This window comes from Sinocyclocheilus grahami, unplaced genomic scaffold (genome assembly GCF_001515645.1).
Source record: "Sinocyclocheilus grahami isolate Dianchi unplaced genomic scaffold, SAMN03320097.WGS_v1.1 scaffold485.1, whole genome shotgun sequence".
NCBI lineage: Eukaryota > Metazoa > Chordata > Actinopteri > Cypriniformes > Cyprinidae > Sinocyclocheilus > Sinocyclocheilus grahami.
This window is the reverse complement of record NW_015505664.1, coordinates 385,850-411,344: the sequence shown is the minus strand read 5'-3', so window position 1 is coordinate 411,344 and position 25,495 is coordinate 385,850. Positions and strand designations below refer to the sequence as shown.

Here is a 25,495-nt window from a genome sequence, read left to right as displayed (position 1 = left end):
ATTTATTTGGTTATATATTATACATGTTTACTTAGCCTATTTCCAGTTTTGTATACCTATTTAAACTTTATGTAAGTTATTTGTTATTTTATATTAGGCATAGCCTGCCCTACAGCATGGTGTATTTTTATTTGTTTTGTTAATAAAAGTTCTTATGTTTTATATATAGGCTAAAGTGAGTTTGACGTTGTATTTTGTTGTTGCATTCAAGCAATTGATGCTGAACTGCCGCTAATTCGAAAGTGAAAGTCAAATGCTACGGCACTTTTAAGCTATTTAAAAGCGAAGGAAAGCGAGGAAAACAGGGAAAATTCAAACGAAATAAAAATGAACAATTGCTTTACGTTGAATTGCTGCTATTTGAAAGTGAATGTAAAATGCGCATGCCGCTTTTACAAGCTATTTAAAAGCGAAGGAAAGCGAGGAAAACAGGGAAAATTCAAACGAAATAAAAATGAACAATTGCTTTACGTTGAATTGCTGCTATTTGAAAGTGAATGTAAAATGCGCATGCCGCTTTTACAAGCTATTTAAAAGCGAAGGAAAGCGAGGAAAACAGGGAAAATTCAAACGAAATAAAAATGAACAATTGCTTTACGTTGAATTGCTGCTATTTGAAAGTGAATGCAGCGTGCCGAACGACAGTCGCATCACAGATCAGATTTCATTTCTCCAGTGAGGAGAGTGAGTCCAGCTGACTGACGAGAAGAGTGAGGCGAGACGGACAAGACGATCGCGGATGATTTAGTTTCGAAACGAGATGCAAAAGCTCCTGTTTGGCAGTATTTTGGCTTTTGTAAAGCCTGCTGATTTTGCGGTTTATCTAAGGTGATTTTGAAAGTTTTTTTTTTAAACATTCATTTCTTATTTAATTGGTTCCACATTGTTTGCTGATTTTTGCTTTATTTAAACTTTGTGTCATTTATTTATTTTATTTGACATCAAGGTGAATGCCGTGCCTCCAAGCTTTCTTACTCGTTTTGCTAATAAACGTTCTACGTTTCTTATTTATTTGGTTATATATTATACATGTTTACTTAGCCTATTTCCAGTTTTGTATACCTATTTAAACTTTATGTAAGTTATTTGTTATTTTATATTAGGCATAGCCTGCCCTACAGCATGGTGTATTTTTATTTGTTTTGTTAATAAAAGTTCTTATGTTTTATATATAGGCTAAAGTGAGTTTGACGTTGTATTTTGTTGTTGCATTCAAGCAATTGATGCTGAACTGCCGCTAATTCGAAAGTGAAAGTCAAATGCTACGGCACTTTTAAGCTATTTAAAAGCGAAGGAAAGCGAGGAAAACAGGGAAAATTCAAACGAAATAAAAATGAACAATTGCTTTACGTTGAATTGCTGCTATTTGAAAGTGAATGTAAAATGCGCATGCCGCTTTTACAAGCTATTTAAAAGCGAAGGAAAGCGAGGAACAGAGGGAATGCCCCCGCCTGCGGTGATACCGGTATTACCGGTGTTGTCACACGTCGATTAACCAGTGGGAAAATTTCCTCACCGTCACAACCCTACTAAAAAACAGGAGTCAAAAAACCAACAACTTTAAAACAGTGTGGCGACCCGTCCAGGTGTGAAAGAGCCATGTTTAGCCACTAGATGATTGTACTGTCAACACCTACATAATCCTCACAGTCAAACTGTCTCAGCCTGAATCTCAAATGAGTCTCAGACCTTCACAATCTGATATGTTTGCGCTATCGGCCTGAGGAGCCAGTGGAAGAAGCAGGAGTGGTAAAAAAAATGCTCAAGAGACTTTGACGGCTAACAGGATTAGTTGCCCTTGAGGATATACAGCAACCATTTGCTCCATTATGATGATTTTGAGTCTGTGTGTACCAGAAGAAGTTATGGTTTCTATGATCTTACAAACATTTTACACAATTAAAGACTTCTGCTGAAAGGCTTGAAATTGGTTTTTAGGCAAACATAAATTGTGCCTACATATGCATTTATTTATAAAACTAAACTACCATTCAAAAGTTTTTTTTATACAAGAGAAAAAGAAATTAATACTTTTATTCAGCAAAAATACATTAAATTGATCAAAAGTGACAGTAAAGACTTTTATAATGTTACAAAAGATTTCCGTTTCAAATAAATGCTGTTCTTTTGAACTTTCTATCCATCTGTGAATCCTGAAAAATAAAATGTATCACAGTTTCCACAAAAAATATTGGGCAGCACAACTGTTCTCAACATTGATAATAATCAGAAATGTTTCTTGAGCAGCAAATCAGCATATTATACTGATTTCTGAAGATCATGTGACACTGAAGACTGGAGGAATGATGCTGAAAATTCAGCTGCGCATCACAGCAATTAATTACATTTTTAACAGATATTCACAAAGAAATCAGTTCATATAAATTGTGATAATAATTAACAATATTGCTGTTTTTACTGAGACTTCTTTAAAAACATTCAAAAATCTTGCCGGCCCCAAACTTATATTGAACATTTTTTATGAATTAGTTGGAGCAGATCATCATGAAGCAGGAAAAGCATCATGAAGCGAGCAGTATGCATTTTTGTTTATATTGTTTAATAGCATCCCAGGATGCAGCTCGACTCTCTCCTAGTGAAAGTCTGTGGTTATAGAGCCACTATAGCAATTGCACAATTGCCTCAGTAAGAAGTGTGTGGTTTGTGCATGTGGATGGATTTTGAGAGCATGGCTTGTTTGTTTCTGTGCTTTATAAAGGCATCTCAGTTATAATGTCACATTCCATCAGTGTTGAAGAGGAAACACAGTAAAGCTCTAAAGGGGCAGTTCATTAAAGACATTCAGGCTAAATTATATTCAGTATTGATCAGCACTGATCATTTCCATCAGTCCTCTACGCTTCTGAATGCTGCTCGCGTTGATAAATTGCCCATTGACTGTTTTATTTTTCATCTCTATCTCTTCACAGATTTTCCGTCGAGCTGACAAAAACGGTGAGTCTGACCTTTTGCTATGTCACATTTAAAGTGTTTCTCTTGTTACTTTTGCACAGCGGTTCAATTGCAAGTCTTATTTCAAATTCAAATCAATGAAACGAAAAGCATTTTTCTTGCTTTCTGCTTAGTCACTGTAAATAAACCGTTTGCATAGTTATTCTGCAACAATATCCTGATGCACTGGTTGACAATCTCTCTGGGTGTGCATACATTTGAATAAATGAGTTCAACATTGTCTCAGATGTTTCTCCTAAAAAGGAGACATTAGACACAATGACACAAATGAGCCAATAAAATTAATGCAAATAGCAGCTCAGATCATTTAATCATGGAAGAATATGATGAGAAATGTTTGAGATCTCAACATTTACATTCATGCATTTGGTTGAGTTTTAGAGCTGTCAAATGATACATTTGATCAAATTCATGCATTCCCTGTAAATCGAACCTTCAATGGGTACTTATTATGCAAAATGCACTTTTATATTGTTTTTAAACATTGTTAAGTGTGTGTACGCAACCAAATAAATCCATCCACTTTTGTTATTTTCCTCATAAATCAGTAACAGTGTCTCAAAGCTGTTCAAGAATGTGACGTCATTCCGGAACAGGCCCCTTCCACGACTGGTAACGATGGCTGTGTCCAAAATTGCATACTTCCCTACTATATAGTAGGCGAAAAACACTGTGTCACAAAAGATGTATGTCTGAATTCACAGTACTCAAAACAAGAGTAGGCAAAAAGTACCAGGATGACCTACTACTTCCGGAGTGAATTTCTGAAATGTGCATATGATGGACAATTAACAATCGCATAAGGCCACAGGAGAGCATTTATGAATGGCAGTGACGCAACGCAACTGAAGCTGATAGGTCACAATAGGCAATATGGTGCATACAGTAAATCCATATTACAGTATGCGAGTATGCAATTTCGAACAAAGCCTATCTCTGCCTTATATTACCTTAGCTCCTCCCCTGAGTGAGCTGTACATGCTTATCTCCTCGCTAGAGCATTTAAAATCAGTGTTCAAGCAAGAAATGTATTCTTGTAAAGCTACTTAAGTTATTCAGTCAAGAAAAGAGAGTCATTTTCTGTTTTTCTTTTCTTGTTTGATTGATATCAGCATAGACAGCAGTAGATACTTATATTACGCTGCTGTCGTTTTAACACACAGATCTAATATAAACATTTGATTTCTTTCCTGGTTTACATTCACAGACATAGATGACTTTGTGTTTTTGACTTAATTTTTTATGTATTTGACAGTTTAAGCACCATAATAAAAAATATAACGCCAAAGAGAACTTCGTTTAGTACTCACATGACACACCATGTTACAGCCAGCTTTCTGTGCAATCATTTCAGACATGTGCGCTCAGAAAACAGTATATAAGAAGTTTAAACTGCTATGGCTTTAAAACCATGCAAATAATAAACTTTCATGATGTCAAACAAACTGCAATGTCATGTGCGCATGACATAATAATGATCAAAACCAAACAGATGTTTTGTTTTGGTGGAGTATCCAAGGCATGAGCAGTAAAGGCTCCACCCTCGTCTGGAAAAGGGGGCGGGGAGCAGCAGCTCATTTGCATTTAAAGAGACATGCACAAAAACAGCATGTTTTCGCTTCTGTTAAAAATGGTCATTTTCAGTATGGTATAATAAGTTATCTGTGGGGTATTTTGAGCTGAAACTTCACAGACACATTCTGGGGACACCTGAGACTTATATTACATCTTTTAAAAAGGGGCATAATAATGGTGTCTCTCTTTAAATGGGTAGTTTACCCAAAAATAATAATTTACTTTCATTTATAAAAGAAGACATTTTGAAAAATGCTGGTAATCAAACAATTGATGGTCCCCATTGACTTCCGTAGTATTATTTTCCCTACTGCGGACCAACAACTGTTTGGTTCTTCAAACTTCTTCAAAATATCTTCTTTTATGTTCAACATAAGAAATGCAATCATTTCAGACATGTGCGCTCAGAAAACAGTATATAAGAAGTTTAAACTGCTATGGCTTTAAAACCATGCAAATAATAAACTTTCATGATGTCAAACAAACTGCAATGTCATGTGCGCATGACATAATAATGATCAAAACCAAACAGATGTTTTGTTTTGGTGGAGTATCCAAGGCATGAGCAGTAAAGGCTCCACCCTCGTCTGGAAAAGGGGGCGGGGAGCAGCAGCTCATTTGCATTTAAAGAGACATGCACAAAAACAGCATGTTTTCGCTTCTGTTAAAAATGGTCATTTTCAGTATGGTATAATAAATTATCTGTGGGGTATTTTGAGCTGAAACTTCACAGACACATTCTGGGGACACCTGAGACTTATATTACATCTTTTAAAAAGGGGCATAATAATGGTGTCTCTCTTTAAATGGGTAGTTTACCCAAAAATAATAATTTACTTTCATTTATAAAAGAAGACATTTTGAAAAATGCTGGTAATCAAACAATTGATGGTCCCCATTGACTTCCGTAGTATTATTTTCCCTACTGCGGACCAACAACTGTTTGGTTCTTCAAACTTCTTCAAAATATCTTCTTTTATGTTCAACATAAGAAACAAACGACATGAGGGTGAGTAAATTATTTTTAAAAAATCACTTTTTGGGTGAACTCTTGCTGTTGTTAGTGGAACACAAACAGATCTTCTTCAGACTTTTGATTGCTTCTCAAACTTGAGCACAGTTTGAGACACTGTTGAGATCTTTATTTGCCTCTCAGTTAATCTTATTGCTGTCTAGAATACAATTGCGATGCTAATCAGGTCACACCTTTCTTTCCTATGAGTGCTGACGAGAATTTGCTTTGTAATTTCTGGGAATGCTAATACAGGCGGTTGCAAAAAAGTTTTCATTTTTATTCATAATGCATAATGTCTGTTTGATGAGTTTGAAGCCTGAGAGTAATCGGAGTCCCTCAGGCACATGTGCGGGTGGCCCGTTGCTTAATCTGAGCCGGAGCCAATGACCAGCCTGTCACGAAATGCCTGTTTATTCTTCAAAGGCCTGTAATGCACGAGGATGGCGAGGGCGAAATGAACAGAACGACGCACTGTCCAAACAAATCAGAACTGAGTGGCTGTCACTGGGGCAGCACAGTCCTTTCAGAGGTCATTACCATTGTTCCAGAATGCCAGTTACCTTCTTGCCACTTCAATCATGCTCTCATCATGGCCAAGGATGGAGAGAAACCGAAAGAGAAGTGGAGTGCGAGAATATAAGAGCGCCAGAGAGAGAGAAAGTGAAAGAGCTGCGTTTGTGCTGTGAAAAAGGCATAATTAGTGGGCTTTGCTAAGGCTGCATCAATATTACTACTGCTCATAGTGAGTTCAAACAGACCTCTGACATTACATGATGTTATCCTTGCCATTTTACTTGCTCAAAATGCGCAAAAAGAGGTGGAAAAAAACACAGATGTACATTGAAGGAGGGAGCTGAAACCAGAATATCAGAGAGTTAAGAATGGACCACCTATCAACCAATCAGAACACCTTAGTGACCACCTTGATGACCCTAGCAACCACTTAGGACAGCATAGCAACTACCTAGAACATCATTGGAACCACCTATGACACTAGAGCAACCACCCACAACACCCTAGAAACCACCTAGGGCATCCTAGCAACCCCCTACAACACCCTAGAAACCGCCTAGGGCATCCTAGCAACACCCTAGCAACCACCCACAACACCCTAGAAACCACCTAGGGCATCCTAGCAACCCCCTACAACACCCTAGAAACCGCCTAGGGCATCCTAGCAACACCCTAGCAACCACCCACAACACCCTAGAAACCACCTAGGGCATCCTAGCAACCACCTACAACACCCTAGAAACCGCCTAGGGCATCCTAGCAACCACCTACAACACCCTAGAAACCACCCAGGTCATCCGAGCAACACCCTAGAAGCCACCTATATGACATCCTAGCAACCACCTGCAACACCGTAGAAACTACCTATGACATCCTAGCAACCGCCTACAACACCCTAGAAACCACCTAGAGCATCCTAGCAACACTCTAGAAACCACCTATGACACCATAGCAACACTCTAGAAACCACCTATGACACCATAGCAACCATCTACGACATCCTAGCAACCGCCTACAACACCCTGGAAACCACCTAGAGCATCCTAGCAACACGCTAGAAACCACCTATGACACCATAGCAACACTCTAGAAACCACCTATGACACCATAGCAACCATCTACGACACCATAGCAACTGCCCACAACACCCTGGAAACCACCTATGACATCCTAGCAACTATCTAGGACACCATAGCAATCACCCACAGTACCCTAGAAACCACATGTGACACCATAGCAACTGCTCACAACACCCTAGCAACCACTTACACATCCTAACAACAATCTAAATATTTTTAAATGTTTCCCAAGTTGAGTTTTGTTCGATCAGCCACTGATGGATCAGAAAGCGTCGATGCAGTGAGCTGCGGTTGCTAAGTAGAGCACTGCGTTAGACGAATGGGAAATAAAAACTGAGTTTGGCTGCTATTCTCCTCTTGAGAATAAACTGAGCTTTTAGTCAAGCTATAGCTCTCCTGTGAGGATTTCCAGCTCAGCGACTTGAAGGGAGATTATTTAAAGATTAGAAGCTGAGTTCAAACCAGCCCGTCCTGCTCACACTAACCTAGTTAATGAACTCTCTCCCACAGGCCTGTGATACCGAGATGATGATGAGGGGATTATTGCCAGTTCTTTCTAAAGCCAACTTTTCTGGGTTGTGGTTGTTAAACTTTGAAATTTCACTTTGAGGAAGGGATTATACTGATTAGGGCTGCGTAATTAAGTTTAGAGTATTAATTAAATATGTTCATTCAAGGCATTTAATTTGTACATGAATGTGAAATACCACCTATAAGCATTTGTTCTGCTTTCTGTCCTAAGAAGATATGCTGTTCACAACCCATTTTACTTCCATAATCACGTTAAATGCAAAAAATAAATTGTTATTTTAGAATTATTTATGTAGTATTATGGTATTTATTCATATTTTTTAGTTTTAGTTTTATATCACATTAAATGCAAACAAGTGTTATTTTACTATTATAAAATTTTATTTTCTAATTATTTATATAGTTTTATGTTATTAATATTTTTTTTCAGTTTTCAGTTTCATTTTAGTTCAAGTTTTAGTCATTTTGTTTTGCATTTTTATTATTCTTTATATTTCTATTTAGCTTTCATTTATTTGAATTTTGGTTTTAATTTGAATAATTTCAGAATTTTAATTTAAACTTATTTTATTTCAGCAGTTGCCAAAGCTCCATTTCTAAGATCTTTTCTTTTCTTTTCTTTTCTTTTCTTTTCTTTTCTTTTCTTTTCTTTTACCCTAGAAACCGCCTAGGGCATCCTAGCAACACCCTAGCAACCACCCACAACACCCTAGAAACCACCTAGGGCATCCTAGCAACCACCTACAACACCCTAGAAACCGCCTAGGGCATCCTAGCAACCACCTACAACACCCTAGAAACCGCCTAGGGCATCCTAGCAACCACCTACAACACCCTAGAAACCACCCAGGTCATCCGAGCAACACCCTAGAAGCCACCTATATGACATCCTAGCAACCACCTGCAACACCGTAGAAACTACCTATGACATCCTAGCAACCGCCTACAACACCCTGGAAACCACCTAGAGCATCCTAGCAACACGCTAGAAACCACCTATGACACCATAGCAACCATCTACGACACCATAGCAACTGCCCACAACACCCTGGAAACCACCTATGACATCCTAGCAACTATCTAGGACACCATAGCAATCACCCACAGTACCCTAGAAACCACATGTGACACCATAGCAACTGCTCACAACACCCTAGCAACCACTTACACATCCTAACAACAATCTAAATATTTTTAAATGTTTCCCAAGTTGAGTTTTGTTCGATCAGCCACTGATGGATCAGAAAGCGTCGATGCAGTGAGCTGCGGTTGCTAAGTAGAGCACTGCGTTAGACGAATGGGAAATAAAAACTGAGTTTGGCTGCTATTCTCCTCTTGAGAATAAACTGAGCTTTTAGTCAAGCTATAGCTCTCCTGTGAGGATTTCCAGCTCAGCGACTTGAAGGGAGATTATTTAAAGATTAGAAGCTGAGTTCAAACCAGCCCGTCCTGCTCACACTAACCTAGTTAATGAACTCTCTCCCACAGGCCTGTGATACCGAGATGATGATGAGGGGATTATTGCCAGTTCTTTCTAAAGCCAACTTTTCTGGGTTGTGGTTGTTAAACTTTGAAATTTCACTTTGAGGAAGGGATTATACTGATTAGGGCTGCGTAATTAAGTTTAGAGTATTAATTAAATATGTTCATTCAAGGCATTTAATTTGTACATGAATGTGAAATACCACCTATAAGCATTTGTTCTGCTTTCTGTCCTAAGAAGATATGCTGTTCACAACCCATTTTACTTCCATAATCACGTTAAATGCAAAAAATAAATTGTTATTTTAGAATTATTTATGTAGTATTATGGTATTTATTCATATTTTTTAGTTTTAGTTTTATATCACATTAAATGCAAACAAGTGTTATTTTACTATTATAAAATTTTATTTTCTAATTATTTATATAGTTTTATGTTATTAATATTTTTTTTCAGTTTTCAGTTTCATTTTAGTTCAAGTTTTAGTCATTTTGTTTTGCATTTTTATTATTCTTTATATTTCTATTTAGCTTTCATTTATTTGAATTTTGGTTTTAATTTGAATAATTTCAGAATTTTAATTTAAACTTATTTTATTTCAGCAGTTGCCAAAGCTCCATTTCTAAGATCTTTTCTTTTCTTTTCTTTTCTTTTCTTTTCTTTTCTTTTCTTTTCTTTTCTTTTCTTTTCTTTTCTTAGTTTTTAAATTGTTTGAATATATGCTAAAAACATGTATTGTGTAAGAAAATAAATGTATGGGCATGTTAAGGGTTAGTTGGGTTATTTAAAATTTAAAGCATTCATCAGTGGCAGATTTAGACCATTGCTTGTTAATTTCAATGCTGTAATGACAAAATACTCGGCTAGTTAACAGTTATGTACATTCAAATAGTTTCCGGTGTTTTTAGAGTCACTATAAGTCAGTTATTGGTAGTTTAACTTCATGAATTAACATTCATCTGCAGCCCAAAAACTGCTCAACCAATGGTGCGAATTTGGGGCGGGGCTATTTGTTTGACTGTCCAATGGCAGACAGGGAGCAGGGCCGAAGGGGCGTTACTGTTTGTGAAACCTGTTTGAAAACAGTAATTATTTTGCAGTTTTGTTTGCTCTAGATTTGCATTTACATGCTGCAGCTTTTACTGCTTCAAAATTCTGGTTGTAGTTTGTATTTTACTAGCTGTGTCACCCCACAGTCGTCTGTGTTACATAACAGAAGCGTATTGCCCGAAAGAAGGTCGGTTTCAGCATCTGCCTGAGCCCATCACTGCTGGCCAATCGAGTGACAAACAGCACGTCAAGCGTGTCTGACGGCCCCTTCAGCAGGGCCCGAAATACTGGAGCTGTCAGCACAGACACACACACAGAGGGAAAGAGAATGTAACGAAAACGGCCTCAAAACAGGCTGTGAACGCCCACTGCGACTGTCTCTTCACATACAGCCACCGCATTTCCCTTCTGCTCTTCTGCATCGTCCTTCCCTAAAATCAGGCGCTTTGCAAATGTTCTAGCTTTCTGTCTGTGTATTCCTAATTTCTCCGTCCTTTCTCATCCTCTTCCTGCTGTCTCCCCTCAATCCCTTCTTTATTCCTCCCTCTCTCTGTGTGTTTCTCTCAGCGCTCAGACAAACAGACAGATTGGGTCGTGTTTCAGAGTGTTTGTCTGCTTGTGTTGCATCTGTTGACTCAATCTGACGGCGCTGCTGGTGGAGTTAGCGGCGGAGCAAACCTCTCAGAACTGGAGAGGAAAGATGAGTGTGTTTATGAGGATGCCGAGGCTGAAAGTATGGGTGTGTGAAACTGACAAAAAAATTATATTTGATGTTTGTTTGTTTTTTGATAATGATAATTAAACAATATTTGAGTGTGCGGATTTAAGCCTGGCATAGATAACTAAATATGGCACAAAAACCGCCAGGAGGTGGTGGCAATCCCTGTCTTAAAGGGTTAGTTCACCCAAAAATGAATATTCTGTCATTAATTACTCACCCTCATGTCATTACAAACCTTGTAAGACCTTCGTTCATCTTCAGAACACAAATTAAGATAATTTTGACGAAATCGGAGAGCTCTCTGACCCTGCATGGATAGCAACGCAACTGAAATGTTCCCAGACCCAGAAACGTGGTAAGGACATCAATAAAACAGTCCATGTGACATCAGTGGCTCAACTTCAATTTTGGCGAAGCTACGAGAATTCTTTTTGTGCGCAAAGAAAACAAAAATAACAATTTATTCAACAATTCTTCTCCCTGAGTTACCGTCTTCTGCCATTTTGGAGAGTACCAAGATGCATGTGCGCGCTTTCCCCAGAACGCAATCAACATAATCAGCGTTGTTTATGTTCAGCATGCGCGTGCTTTCTCTTGAACGTAAACAACAAACAGTGTCTGGGAACATTTCAGTTGTGTTGCTGTCTATGCAGGGTCAGAGAGCTCTCAGATTTCATCAGAAATATCTTAATTTGTGTTCCGAAGATGAATGAAGGTCTAATGGGTTTGGAGGGTGAGTAATTAATGACAGAATTAAAATTTTGTTGTGAATTAACCCTTTAATGGGTGATTCTTTGAATCATTCATTAAAACGATTCGTTCAAAATGACTGATTCGTTTAGAAACGAAGCAAGGGACTGTCATAACGAATGGATCGTTGAATCACTGACTCAAATGATTCCAAATTAAAATCACATTTGTGATTGTGCACACATGCTGATATTCGGGAAAGCAGCACTCTTGCTTGTGTGATATTACTTAACTTATAAATATAAATACAAAACTCCATACAGGGATATGTTTTGCTTTCATAACTTCAATTATAAGGACATTTTAGCTATATTCTAATAGGCTTCATTATCCAGTCAATGCTTTTGGACTTTTATTTTTTTGCAAAATGAGTGACATACGTGTTAATGTCAGCTCGTACATTGTTAAAACAACAATTATGATATGATCAAAGATGATAAATATAACTTACCTAGATGAATGTCAGGAAAGAGGAGAGATTACAATTATATTTAAAATAGGTGAATAATTAATTAAATAATAAGTAAATAATTGTGGTGTTTTTATGGTCAAGCGTCATGAATGATTCCTAAAACATTCAGACTGATGAGACTAGGGACCGATAAGCAACCATCCTGAATCCTTACATTGAGTAATATTAGGTTTTATTTTATTTTTGTATTATTGATTATTTTTGAAGGTACTGTCTTTCTTACCTTAGCTTGAGTTGAATTTTCTGTAAAAATTGCCTTTTTTCAGATCTGTTCTGAGTAGTAAAGTTTATCTGACAGCCATACTGAGATGAAAAATTACATGTAAAAACAGCAATTCTGCAGATGACTGGAGGTTTTGTGCTGAAATAAAGCATTGCCTTGGCAGCTCGCACAAAAGCCAGAAACTGTCCTGTGAAATCCAAATCTAACTTTGTCTCTCTTGCATTTCATATGAAAGAATTTCCTTTGAACCAAGTCTTGAAAGAAAAAATCAGTTTCTGTGTATACAGGAAGATAGTGGTTCTTTTAAATTGTGCTTTAACTATTGAAATTCAGTCGTTTTTGCCTCGTGTGGAAATAAAACTACTTTAGGCATAAAATATTCATTTGCAGTACCATCGCAGTGTCTCGTTACTGCAGGGTAATTGTGTAACTCATACATAAATGAATAATTATGCATCCAAACTGCTCATAAGCTATTGAAATGTCATCATCTTGGACTTTATTTATGTTTAACAGATTCATTTAATGCATGCATTATACGTGCATGTAGCTTTAAGTCTGACCACCTGCTGCATATTTATTTCAATACACTCTTGATGATTTACTGACACTTTCAGCTTGTGTTCATGCAGAGATGAAGAATGAATTATAATTTTCTCCGTTTTATTCTGTCAGACCTTCAATGCACAGAATGAATTTCTCAGAAAGTCTCCTTCACACTGACATTCAGCCGTTTCTCCCATTGTGACAGCTGTGAGATGTAATATATTTTTTAGCCTCAAAGAAACTCGTGGCAATTATTTTGGATCCTTACAGCGAGGGACAGACGTGGGCAAGAGAAAAGAGCCGTTTGTCTGCTATTGACCCGCAGGGTAGGTTCCGGATGGACTGCTGGGTCGGTCCCCGGTGAACACCTGGTGACTTTTGACACAATCGCTCATGGAGATTTTTACTCTTTTTAAGGTATATTCAGCTCCAAGCCATTAGAGAGCAAATTTACCAGTGTGAAAAATATTAAACTCTGGTACAGAACTAAAATACCTGGTAATTTTGTTTTACCATGAAATGAAAACTAAACTGTAAGTTAAAGCAATAAGCCAAGAGATAATTTAGTGGTGGTTTTGAGGTTTGCAGATGCATAGCATCTTTGTGTGTTAATGTAGAATTAGATTGATGTGATTTTTTATTTTATTTATTTATTTTTTGTTAGTGTTAAAATAATCCTCCTACAAATGCAGATTTGCTGAAAATGTCTTCCCCCTCAGGCCATCCAAGATGTAGATGTTTCTTCATCAGATTTTGAGAAATGTAGCATTGCATTACATCACTTGCTCACCAAAGGATGCTCTGCAGTGAATGGGTGCCGTCAGAATGAGAGTCCAATAAAAACATCACAATAATCCACAAGTAATCCACACCACTCCAGTCCATCAGTTAACGTCTTGAAAAGCCAAAAGCAGCGTGATTGTAGGAAACAAATCCATCATTAAGACGTTTTTAACTTCAAACCGTTGCTTTCATAATTATCCATAATAATAATCATCCATAATAACACTTCCTCCAGTGATCAAAATAGACTGAGTGGTGTGGATTACTTGTGGATTATTGTGATGTTTTTATCAGCTGTTTGGACTCTCATTCTGACGGCACCCATTCACTGCAGAGCATCCATTGATGAGCAAGTGATGCAATGCTACATTTCTCTTAATCTGTTCACATGAAGATACCTGAGCAAATTTCAGCATTTTCAGCAAATTTTCATTTTTTGGGTGGACTATTTGAGGGGCTAGGATAATGAGGGACGAATTTTGTGCTGGTACAGCTCAACGGCACAAATGTTGTGCATGTTTGCTCAATGATTTGCATTAATTCCTTTAGTGAATTTAGTTTTAAAACAACCCAAAGGTGCATGCAAATACATTTACATTTAGTCATTTTGCAGATGCTTTTATCCAAAGCGACTGGCGAATTGGGGATACATAATGCAATTCTTCTTAAAGAGTCAAACAGACACAGGAAGTGCTTGTAATACCAAGTTTCAGGCATTTGTTCAAATAAGTACAAGATAGAAAGGGATAGAATAAATAAAGAGAAAGTTAAATTTTTTTTATTTAGGATGAAGTCAAGTAGCATCAAAAGAGATGAGTTTTCAGCTGACGCTTGAAATAAATGGTGCTGTCAATGTTTTTAAATGTTTTTTAAATACCTAAAACCCATAAGTGTTTGAAAAGCGCAGATGTGTGTGTAAGGGGAACACAAATGAGGCTTTAACAGAATAAATCCCTGAAGTAACTGTAGCAGACGATGTTCTATCACGCTGCTCCACCCTCGCTGAAGGAAACGTGTTTGAAGCACAGCATGGGCTGGGTGGGAAACGCTTAGGAAGATGCATTAGATTCTGCTGATCCCCAGACAACAACACAGAATGGCACATTAGTTTGAGACTAAATAAGGCAGAGCAGCAGAGAAGATAAGAGTCTCCTGAGAGCCGAACGCTCCTCTCCAAGGTCTCCATTAACCACAAGAGCTGCTATCCAGCAGTCTGCGGCAGATTGGAGCTCTTACTGGACTTCAGATATCTGTCAGAATTAAACTTTGACCTAGAAATGTCAGGCGATGTTAAGGCAAGAAAACAAAGCCAATGTTCACAATCCATAGATGACCAAACTCAAGCTTGATGCTCATTTCCAATGTTCATGTTTAAATGTGATTGAGGATGTTTTAGATGTGGCCTGAATCAGTCTAAAAAAAAGCATAATTTACCATGGCATGTTAATCATAACATCAAACAGATATTCATCACATCACACAAATATTTTTAATATAAAATTTCATATTTTGCATATATTGCATTTTTGCGCATATTGCATATTTTGTTATTAAATGAAATGATTTCTCCTTTTTAAATGTATGCATATTAACAATTTAACTTATATTGTCCAGTGCATTTGTCACAACATTTGAGATGTAATGTACATAAATATATATTTTTAAATATAACAGATTTTTATTTTTTTAAATTTAAATATGTTTTTGAATATACACAACTGTTCAAAAGTTTGAGATCAGTAGGATTTGTTTATGTTCCTGAAAGAACTCTTTTATGTTCACCAAGGCTGCATATATTTAATCAAAAATACAGTAAAAACAGTAAGACTGTGAAATATTATTGCAATTTAAAGTAACAGTTTTCTATATATACTAAAATGTAATTTATTTCACATGATCCTTCAGCAATAATTCTAATGTGCTGATTTGTTGATCAATAAACATTTTGGTGATTTATTTTTATTTTTTGAGGATACTTTAGTGCATAAAAAGTATCTAGAAAGCATTTATTTTAAATAGAAATATGTTGTAACATTATAACTGTGTTTGTGACTTCTGATCAATTTAGTGCATCCTTGCTGAAAAGACATACAAAAATCATACAAACCCCAAACTTTTGAATGGTATCACAGTATTATATATTAAAATCACTTCTTTTCACTTCTGTGTAATATTGCATATGGTGCAAACAGATACATATTTAAATTATTTTAATGAAAGTAAGCCAGATTGGTATCGAAAATGGTATTTGTATTGATTTTTGCTGTTCACAATTAAATAAAAACAGATTTGGGCCACATTTACCTGTGTTGTGAATGAAGCCGTTATGTCTGATATTTGTGCATAATGCAATTAAACGACCCACTACATTTCGAGTATGCAAATGTGCTTTAGAGAGTTCTCTGGAGAGAAAACTGCAATCTCTCTTTCTGCTCTGAAAGTGGTGATGTTTCTTCCAGCGTAATTAAATTTCTGCTCAAAACATTTTTCAAGTGCTTGGTTAGTGTGTATTAGTGTGTACCCATAGACAGAATGAAGAAGGTGGCACTATTTGGCTCTGAAGCAGAGAGTCTGATCAGTGATATCCTACCGTCTGTTGTGAAGAGACTGAACCCAGATGGCCGTCAAATTTGCTCTTGAATGAATTGGAGACGTTGGACAGTGTTCTAATGCGCTGAATATGTCCACTGTCTCTGTGAGGCTCATGTGTAATTAAGTATCCATTTGGCCACAAAAAAGTAGTTTTTAACTTAAAAATACATTCAAACCCCCTTTGTGCGGATTTGTGAATCAGATGGTTATTTGATGTCTTGCTGAGATTTATATCAAGTGACCTGTTTCTGTGTGGTTTCTAGGTGGTTTTATCCGTTTTATCTGTCTGATTATTGTTCTTTTGATTCATCCATCAAAATGTGTGCTTTATAAGTGATGCTTTGAGTATTTGACTTTAATTTCCATTGTATTCTTTCTCAAAGAGGAGTGAACTGATGCTCTCGTCTGATCTCTGGCCCTGGAGACAAACTGCTTCTCATTGCAATTTCTCTTTCATTTATACCTGAAACTTTTCTCTGTTCCAATATAAAAGTTCTCAGAGGCGCAAACTCAGGCTACTTTATATATCACTGTAGTAAATAATAATAACTTCCTCTGAATCTCACTCTAATCATATTTAACCCTTTAAAACCTACTGGATCGGATTTGAGACGCAATTTTTGGCCTGTAAAAATTCCACACTCAATCTACTGCATGCCTTCTGTCGTCTGATTGATAGTTTAGAGTTAAAGGTATTTTAGTATAATAGTATAAACATCTTTTGCTGTCAAATATTTGCAAATTTTTATCAGGTAAACGTCAGAATAACGTCAGTAATATCTCCAGATGAACACTTACTGCACTGAAGCAGCTCAGCTTTACTTGATTCTCCATCAATCATGTTTTAGAGTCTCAAATCTGATCCTCAGGATCTTTTGAGGAGCGTTTGTTTCCAGAAGCTTTACTTTCACTGTTCCTCAGCGGAGGAATGATCTTCACAAGCCTCCAGAACATCTCACATCTTCTGAGGAGCCTTTATTTCTTCAGCTCTCAATCAGCATTGCATTAGATCATTTCAATCTCATCTTACTAAGACATTATTGGAGATATAGAGTGACCATTTTTTAATGTTTTAAAGATCTCGTTGATTTACATTACAAGCATCAGTATTTCATCATATAGTATTTCAATATCAGCATCTGCACCAAATTGCATATTTTTGCTCAGTTTCAATCTCTTAATAAAATTGAGTTTTTTTTCCCCCTCCATATTCTCACTATATCAGACTATATGAGCCATAAATACCTGATGCATCAAATATGATAACAAAAACACATATTCAAACTTCTCTTTTCTTTTAGATTTTATCTAAAGGTTCAATAAACTGTTCCATAAAAAAGTTTTTTCAGACTATTATTTCATATGTCAGGCTTTTAAGGGTTAAGAAGATTATTCAGAATAATTTTGGCATGGATTTGCACAGGTATTTCTCCAGTATTTCCTTCAGAAAACATACAAATCTTGCGATATTATTTTCTGCGCACCATTTTCTCTTAGGCTAGTAGATATAGGCTTAGACACCAGAGTTTTCCTCTCACATTCACTTTGTGGAAAGTCATTCACTGCCCCTGATGTCAAGCTGAAGTGTCGTCAAACCTCAAATGCACAACTGGAGGGCTATAAGCACCTCTGGTGTCTTTCAGGAGGCTGATAAATGTCAGAGTGTGCTCAAATGCTCAGTGACGTGCTCACTCAGAGAGGAAGTGATTTAGACGATCTGTCAGCCATGAATGAGTGCTGTCACATACTGCCGTGTATATTTCTCTTTGGGCTCTTGATAGATGACACCTTCTCCACTTTACCTAATAATAAGAGCAGATGCACTAACGGCAGATGGTAGTTCACATATCAAGGTTGATCTACGACATCTGCTGTCAGTAAAAAGCATTGCCAGGTGTTCATCTGACCTAATAAAGACGCTCATCGTGGGCTGAGACGACAGTATTTCAGACGAGGTAAACGCTGTCTCAACCTCCAGTCATTTCACTGATTGTTTGATGTATGTTGCACGCAAAACTGGAAAGATCGATCTAGTCAACATTGCAAACTCCAACCAGACTGCATTGCAATTTTCAAGAGTCAAGGTGCACAGGTTTTTGTATCAGGCCATCAGATAATCAAATTTATTTAATATTGATCTTATTTCAACTGTTCATTGAAATCTGCATTACTTTTGCATGGACACATGTTTCCACAATTAAATAATATTTTATGCACACAGAGTTTTTCATACTTAAACGGACTCCTAAACATCAAGTAAGAACAAAAAAACTGTGATTGGTTGCTTTGCATGTTTATTTCTGTCTAAATGGGTATTCGAAATTGATTATATATTGCAACTCATTTATGAAACTCAATGCTATTTTTTTAGTGCAATTAATGCACTTAAAGCATTACTGCTTATAGAAGGTTGGCTGTAAACGGAATATTATTTTGAAAAGACTTTAGTCTACAGTTTTTATTGATCATCATGGCAGCAGTAATTCATTGAATGATGATCAAATAAATGATGCAGAAGAGCGTTAGAATTGCCTCTGGTGTAGTCAAGGACACTTTCTGCATTTTAAGATCAATTCAAATGTTTTTGTGATGCTGTACATTCACATTAAACTCACCTGGTTGTTGCATACTAAACAAGATACTGAGATGACATTATGAACAGTTGTGAAGTGAAGATATTAGGAACAAGTGAAGAAGAGCTCATTTCCAAAGTTTGCAAGGTTTGTGGCATCAAATCTTTAAAAGATTCAGTTTTGTTTGAGCAAATAAACTAGATATGCACAAGCAGCTGTTTATCGAATTCTGTACTTTTTTTAAACCCACCCCCTATACAGCATGTAAAAGCAAAACAAACCGTGATTGGTCGTTTTGCATGCCCATCAGCCAGTCTCTTTCTGTCTAAATGCATGGGTTTTTTTGTCGGCATAAAGTCGCCTAACCCTAACACAGCAGTGTTGACTTTTTATATTGATAATAAAAAAAACTGCACTTTTTGTTTTTATTTAGATTTAGATTTTAGTAGGGCATTTCACTTCATATGAAGTCCAAATAGATTTAACACTTCCTTAAACTTTACTGAGAAACAACTATTTAATGGGAGCAACATACCAACACAGATTTGCACTAAAGCAAATTTTCTAAAAAAAAAAAAAAAAATTCTAAACTAGTTCTTCGTGAAGTATCGACACTTATGCTCTAAAGGTAAATTGAAAAATATTTAGATGACACTTTAACGATAATTAGCATTTACACCAGCTATACCAGTAAACATTTTGATGCATTAAACCTTTTTGTCGCAAAAAATCCTTGGGTGGAAACTTGGCAGCAGATTCTCTGATTGCTGAATCTCTGTCTGATTCCTCTTGTGTCTTCTTGCAGATGACGGGAAGCTGTCCTTCGAGGAGTTCAAAGCGTATTTTGCAGACGGGATACTGACAACTGATGAGCTGCGGGAGCTGTTCTACTCCATCGATGGACGGCAGACAAAGTATGTACTTTAAACATAACAAACAAACCGACCAATTCACAAAAACCTGTCTTATTCAGTAATCACCCACAATCCAGTTTAGAAGTCCCTGTCTTTATTTTCAGTGCAAGCATGCTTGATCATTTCCCAAAAAACATGATTATGTCAATTTTTATTCAAAATGTAATATTAAATATTGTATTATATGATTATAAAATGATTTTATAATTATTATATATTTTATTATATTAATTATATTATACTAATTATTGTAATTTCTATATATTTTATTATAGAATTTTTTTATTTACATTTTGTATTTTTGATAGCAATAAATCAACAGTTTGCAGTACACATTATAAGATAGCCACTATGCTCTATAATATAGATTTATGCAGATTATCTACATCTTTGGTTTTGGATCAGGATATTTTTTTTTTATCTCATTTATAATCTGAACGCAAGACTGTGATATTTCTAAAAATATCACTAAAAACTGCCAAATATTATTATATTATATTATATTTATGCACTTTAGGCTTATTATATGTTGTAACTTATTTACAAAGCTTTTTGGTGCAATTAATGCGCTTAATAATTAAATATGGCATTATATAGAAGGCTAGCGGTAAACAAAATATTATAAAAAAAATACCTTAATGTATATTTTTATTGATCATGGCAGCAGTAATTCATTAAATGAGGATCAAATAGTATAGTCCAGTAGCCCACACTATCTGCATTTTCAGATCATTTGTTCGTGATGCTGTACAGTCACTTTAAAGTCACCTGATTGTTGCATCCTCCACAAGTGCCCTGCGCTAATTATTTATGCCTTTTCTGATTTGCATAATTCCTTAAGCGAATCAGGTGCTAAAACAACGCAAACGAAGCGTGCAATCAGTGGGCGCAGTTCGTACTTCGTAAACTCTCCCCGTAGTTTAGTCTTTGGGTTTGGGTGACCTGTATCCATGGCAACCTTATATTTTCATTCCCTAATTAGTCGCCTTTCAGAGAGGCGTGATTATATTGCGCTGCACGCCGTTGCTTTTTGAAGCATCTGCAGCGAAAACGAACAAGCAGCCGAACGTCGATGCGCAGGAGGATCAAAGTCTAACCCGAGGTGGCGTGTGTGAATCAAAGCATTGAGAATTGTGTTCCAGGAAGCCAAGGCATCGACAGAACAAAGCTGCAAATTTGACTCCAGAGCTGCGGGAGCTGTTCTACTCCATCGATGGACGGCAGACAAAGTATGTACTTTAAACATAACAAACAAACCGACCAATTCACAAAAACCTGTCTTATTCAGTAATCACCCACAATCCAGTTTAGAAGTCCCTGTCTTTATTTTCAGTGCAAGCATGCTTGATCATTTCCCAAAAAACATGATTATGTCAATTTTTATTCAAAATGTAATATTAAATATTGTATTATATGATTATAAAATGATTTTATAATTATTATATATTTTATTATATTAATTATATTATACTAATTATTGTAATTTCTATATATTTTATTATAGAATTTTTTTATTTACATTTTGTATTTTTGATAGCAATAAATCAACAGTTTGCAGTACACATTATAAGATAGCCACTATGCTCTATAATATAGATTTATGCAGATTATCTACATCTTTGGTTTTGGATCAGGATATTTTTTTTTTATCTCATTTATAATCTGAACGCAAGACTGTGATATTTCTAAAAATATCACTAAAAACTGCCAAATATTATTATATTATATTATATTTATGCACTTTAGGCTTATTATATGTTGTAACTTATTTACAAAGCTTTTTGGTGCAATTAATGCGCTTAATAATTAAATATGGCATTATATAGAAGGCTAGCGGTAAACAAAATATTATAAAAAAAATACCTTAATGTATATTTTTATTGATCATGGCAGCAGTAATTCATTAAATGAGGATCAAATAGTATAGTCCAGTAGCCCACACTATCTGCATTTTCAGATCATTTGTTCGTGATGCTGTACAGTCACTTTAAAGTCACCTGATTGTTGCATCCTCCACAAGTGCCCTGCGCTAATTATTTATGCCTTTTCTGATTTGCATAATTCCTTAAGCGAATCAGGTGCTAAAACAACGCAAACGAAGCGTGCAATCAGTGGGCGCAGTTCGTACTTCGTAAACTCTCCCCGTAGTTTAGTCTTTGGGTTTGGGTGACCTGTATCCATGGCAACCTTATATTTTCATTCCCTAATTAGTCGCCTTTCAGAGAGGCGTGATTATATTGCGCTGCACGCCGTTGCTTTTTGAAGCATCTGCAGCGAAAACGAACAAGCAGCCGAACGTCGATGCGCAGGAGGATCAAAGTCTAACCCGAGGTGGCGTGTGTGAATCAAAGCATTGAGAATTGTGTTCCAGGAAGCCAAGGCATCGACAGAACAAAGCTGCAAATTTGACTCCACAAAGAACCGCATTGCAGAGCTGCGACACACACATACACACAAAGTTCCAAGCTCAGATTTTCCTGTGAAAGTGGAGCATGGTTCTGCAATCAGTCAGAATGGTCACTGCGTAATTACTGCATTCAGATGCCCAGAGTAAATTAGTCTAGTCAAGTTAGAGTCTAAAATAGGTCTGCTCCATGCAAAGCGTGCATCTCGACTCTTTTTAAACAGCTCCTGTCCTCATTATGATGTTGTTGATTCGCAGACCGCTGGGAATTATCTGATGGGATAATGAGATCATTTTTTTCTTTATGCCACGGATAAATGCACCTGCTGGAGTTTGTGTTAGTGGGCATGAATTAGACAAATCCATCTCAAGCGTACTTTTAGAAACTTTAAATCAAAAGATTGTGCGATTTTACCCATCTAACCAATATGCAAAGGTAATATATGTACATATATAAAATGTCCATTTATGAAAGATATTCAAATGAAGGAAAAACAAACATGAAACATAATAGAAATTGGAAAATGTAATATATAGTATCTAGCCTGGACTAAAACCCATCAATACATGTTGATATTATATAAGTAAATATAAAACATAGGCATGTACTTTAAAAAAAAATGTAGTACAAAAATATACATAAACATACAGATTTTTGTATATATTTCATTTTAATAAAGTTGCATATATAAATAAAATATATATAGTTGCTACAAATAGTTGTTTCAATACCATATAAAAAAATCATTATATATTATTAATATGTAGCTATAAAAATTTTACTATGGGGATTTAATATATGTTATAAAATTATATCTTCATCTACCCAAAGAATGTACATATGTGAACAATATATATATGTATATATATTTTAGGGATGCACAATATAGAATGTTTGCCGATATCCGATATGCCGATATTTTTCAACTCATTTTGCCCGATACCGATACCGATATATTTCCTTTGGTTTGGAAACAACACCAAGTCTCTCCTGTGCAGAAATTATAAGCAAAATATTTTTAATTTTGGTTAGTTTTTTACAATAACTTATTTGTTAGAATTAAATAAACAATAATGAAGGTTTTTGACAGTACATTGAAGCTTTGAAAATAACTATAAATAAACTATATATCAAACCCTAACATTTTATTTTAAGATTTAACGTTTGTAGATGGTCTAAAGCAAAAGAGTTGTAAAAATTCTGAAAATCTTTTAGAGCTTATGATTTGTTTAAAAAAATAAAACATAATACACATTAATGAATAAATCAGTATATATAAAACTATTTACGAATGAGTGTTAGGACCCGGGGGAGGCTACCGCTGCACGTGCTATTACTGTTTACTCTATCATACACCGAACGAACGCGCCATTCTGAACGTGCGTTCTCAGTTTAAATGCAGCGATCCAAAGCAGTGAATCTAATCACCATTCAGGCAAAACTTTGCTTCAAGAATGAGCCACACTGCTGACGTGATCTAATCGCTAGCACACCCTGAGCACATGTGAGTTCATGTGTTCCTCTTATCGGCAAGACATATCGGCATAATTTTTCATATTGGGCCGATGCCGATATTTACATTTAAAGCCATTATCGGCCGATTCCGATATCAGTCCGATAATATCGTGCATCCCTATATATATATATATATACAGTATATATACAGGCTGTATAAAATGAAGTGCTGAATATAAAATGACAAACAATTATGATTTTTAACTAAATATATGTCAAATATTTAAATTTTTTCCTCTTATCGGCAAGACATATCGGCATAATTTTTCATATTGGGCCGATGCCGATATTTACATTTAAAGCCATTATCGGCCGATTCCGATATCAGTCCGATAATATCGTGCATCCCTATATATATATATATATATATACAGTATATATATAGGCTGTATAAAATGAAGTGCTGAATATAAAATGACAAACAATTATGATTTTTAACTAAATATATGTCAAATATTTAAATTTTTTGGAAAAGCAGCAATTACTTACTAATATAGGGGTGAATTCAGGTTAATTGGGATATTTTCTTTCCCAGTCATCTCAATGGCAAAAATCCTGATTTATCTGAATTCACCCCTATTGTTCTGTAATTTTTCAATAACATTACATTTTTTAATATATAAGGAAATATGTTTTCTTTGTGTCAGGGTGAAGTGGCCCATTTATGACATGTTTAAAATAAAGATTAGTTTTTGTAGTCTGTGTGTTAATAGACATCAGTTTGGACACCCTTGTCCATGCAATTCAGTTACCCAATTCATTTAACTAGTCCCTTTTTTTCCTTTTGCTTTTTCCATCCCTCAGTCCCAGTGAAATATTAAAAGTCCATTAATGCTATCAGGGAGCACGCAAAGCAAATCCAGCCAAATACGGAGCCTGAGTCTCTGTTTTCATAATTGTGTTGAAGTGCTGAATATAAAATGACAAACAATTATGATTTTTAACTAAATATATGTCAAATATTTAAATTTTTTTGGAAAAGCAGCAATTACTTACTAATATAGGGGTGAATTCAGGTTAATTGGGATATTTTCTTTCCCAGTCATCTCAATGGCAAAAATCCTGATTTATCTGAATTCACCCCTATTGTTCTGTAATTTTTCAATAACATTACATTTTTTAATATATAAGGAAATATGTTTTCTTTGTGTCAGGGTGAAGTGGCCCATTTATGACATGTTTAAAATAAAGATTAGTTTTTGTAGTCTGTGTGTTAATAGACATCAGTTTGGACACCCTTGTCCATGCAATTCAGTTACCCAATTCATTTAACTAGTCCCTTTTCTCCTTTTGCTTTTTCCATCCCTCAGTCCCAGTGAAATATTAAAAGTCCATTAATGCTATCAGGGAGCACTCAAAGCAAATCCAGCCAAATACGGAGCCTGAGTCTCTGTTTTCATAATTGTGTTTTGGCTGTGATGGCAATTTAATGTGACAACACGCACTGGGGTATTTAGATTTGTTTTCATCTGCATGAAAATATGAATGTGGAGTTCAGCATGAAAATGAACAATCCAGAAGGTGTGGGATGGTGTGATTGTTCAATGCTTTATTATTTGGCATGTTTCCTTCATAATAATAACTCACAGTGATCACCTACAGTATATCTCTGATTTGGGGGTCATGTATTTGTGTGTCTTATTTTAACAATGTTAACGAAGGACTTTACAATCCTTGTAAGTGATAATTATTTAAAACAAAAAATCCAAGTGTATTTTTCAACTTTAAAATTATATAATATAATATAATATTATATTATATTATATTATATTTATTATATTT

General features: G+C 35.7%; 1 protein-coding gene across 1 annotated transcript in view; it reads left to right on the top strand.

Annotated features, from left to right (window-relative positions):
• LOC107553901 (N-terminal EF-hand calcium-binding protein 1-like) overlaps positions 1-25,495 on the top strand; it is a 55,506-nt gene that overhangs the window by 6,628 nt on the left and 23,383 nt on the right. Inside the window, exons 2-3 of the mRNA XM_016236251.1 lie at positions 2,931-2,955; positions 19,685-19,793. Coding sequence (XP_016091737.1) covers positions 2,931-2,955; positions 19,685-19,793 — 134 coding nt within the window. The remainder of the gene's footprint in view (positions 1-2,930; positions 2,956-19,684; positions 19,794-25,495) is intronic.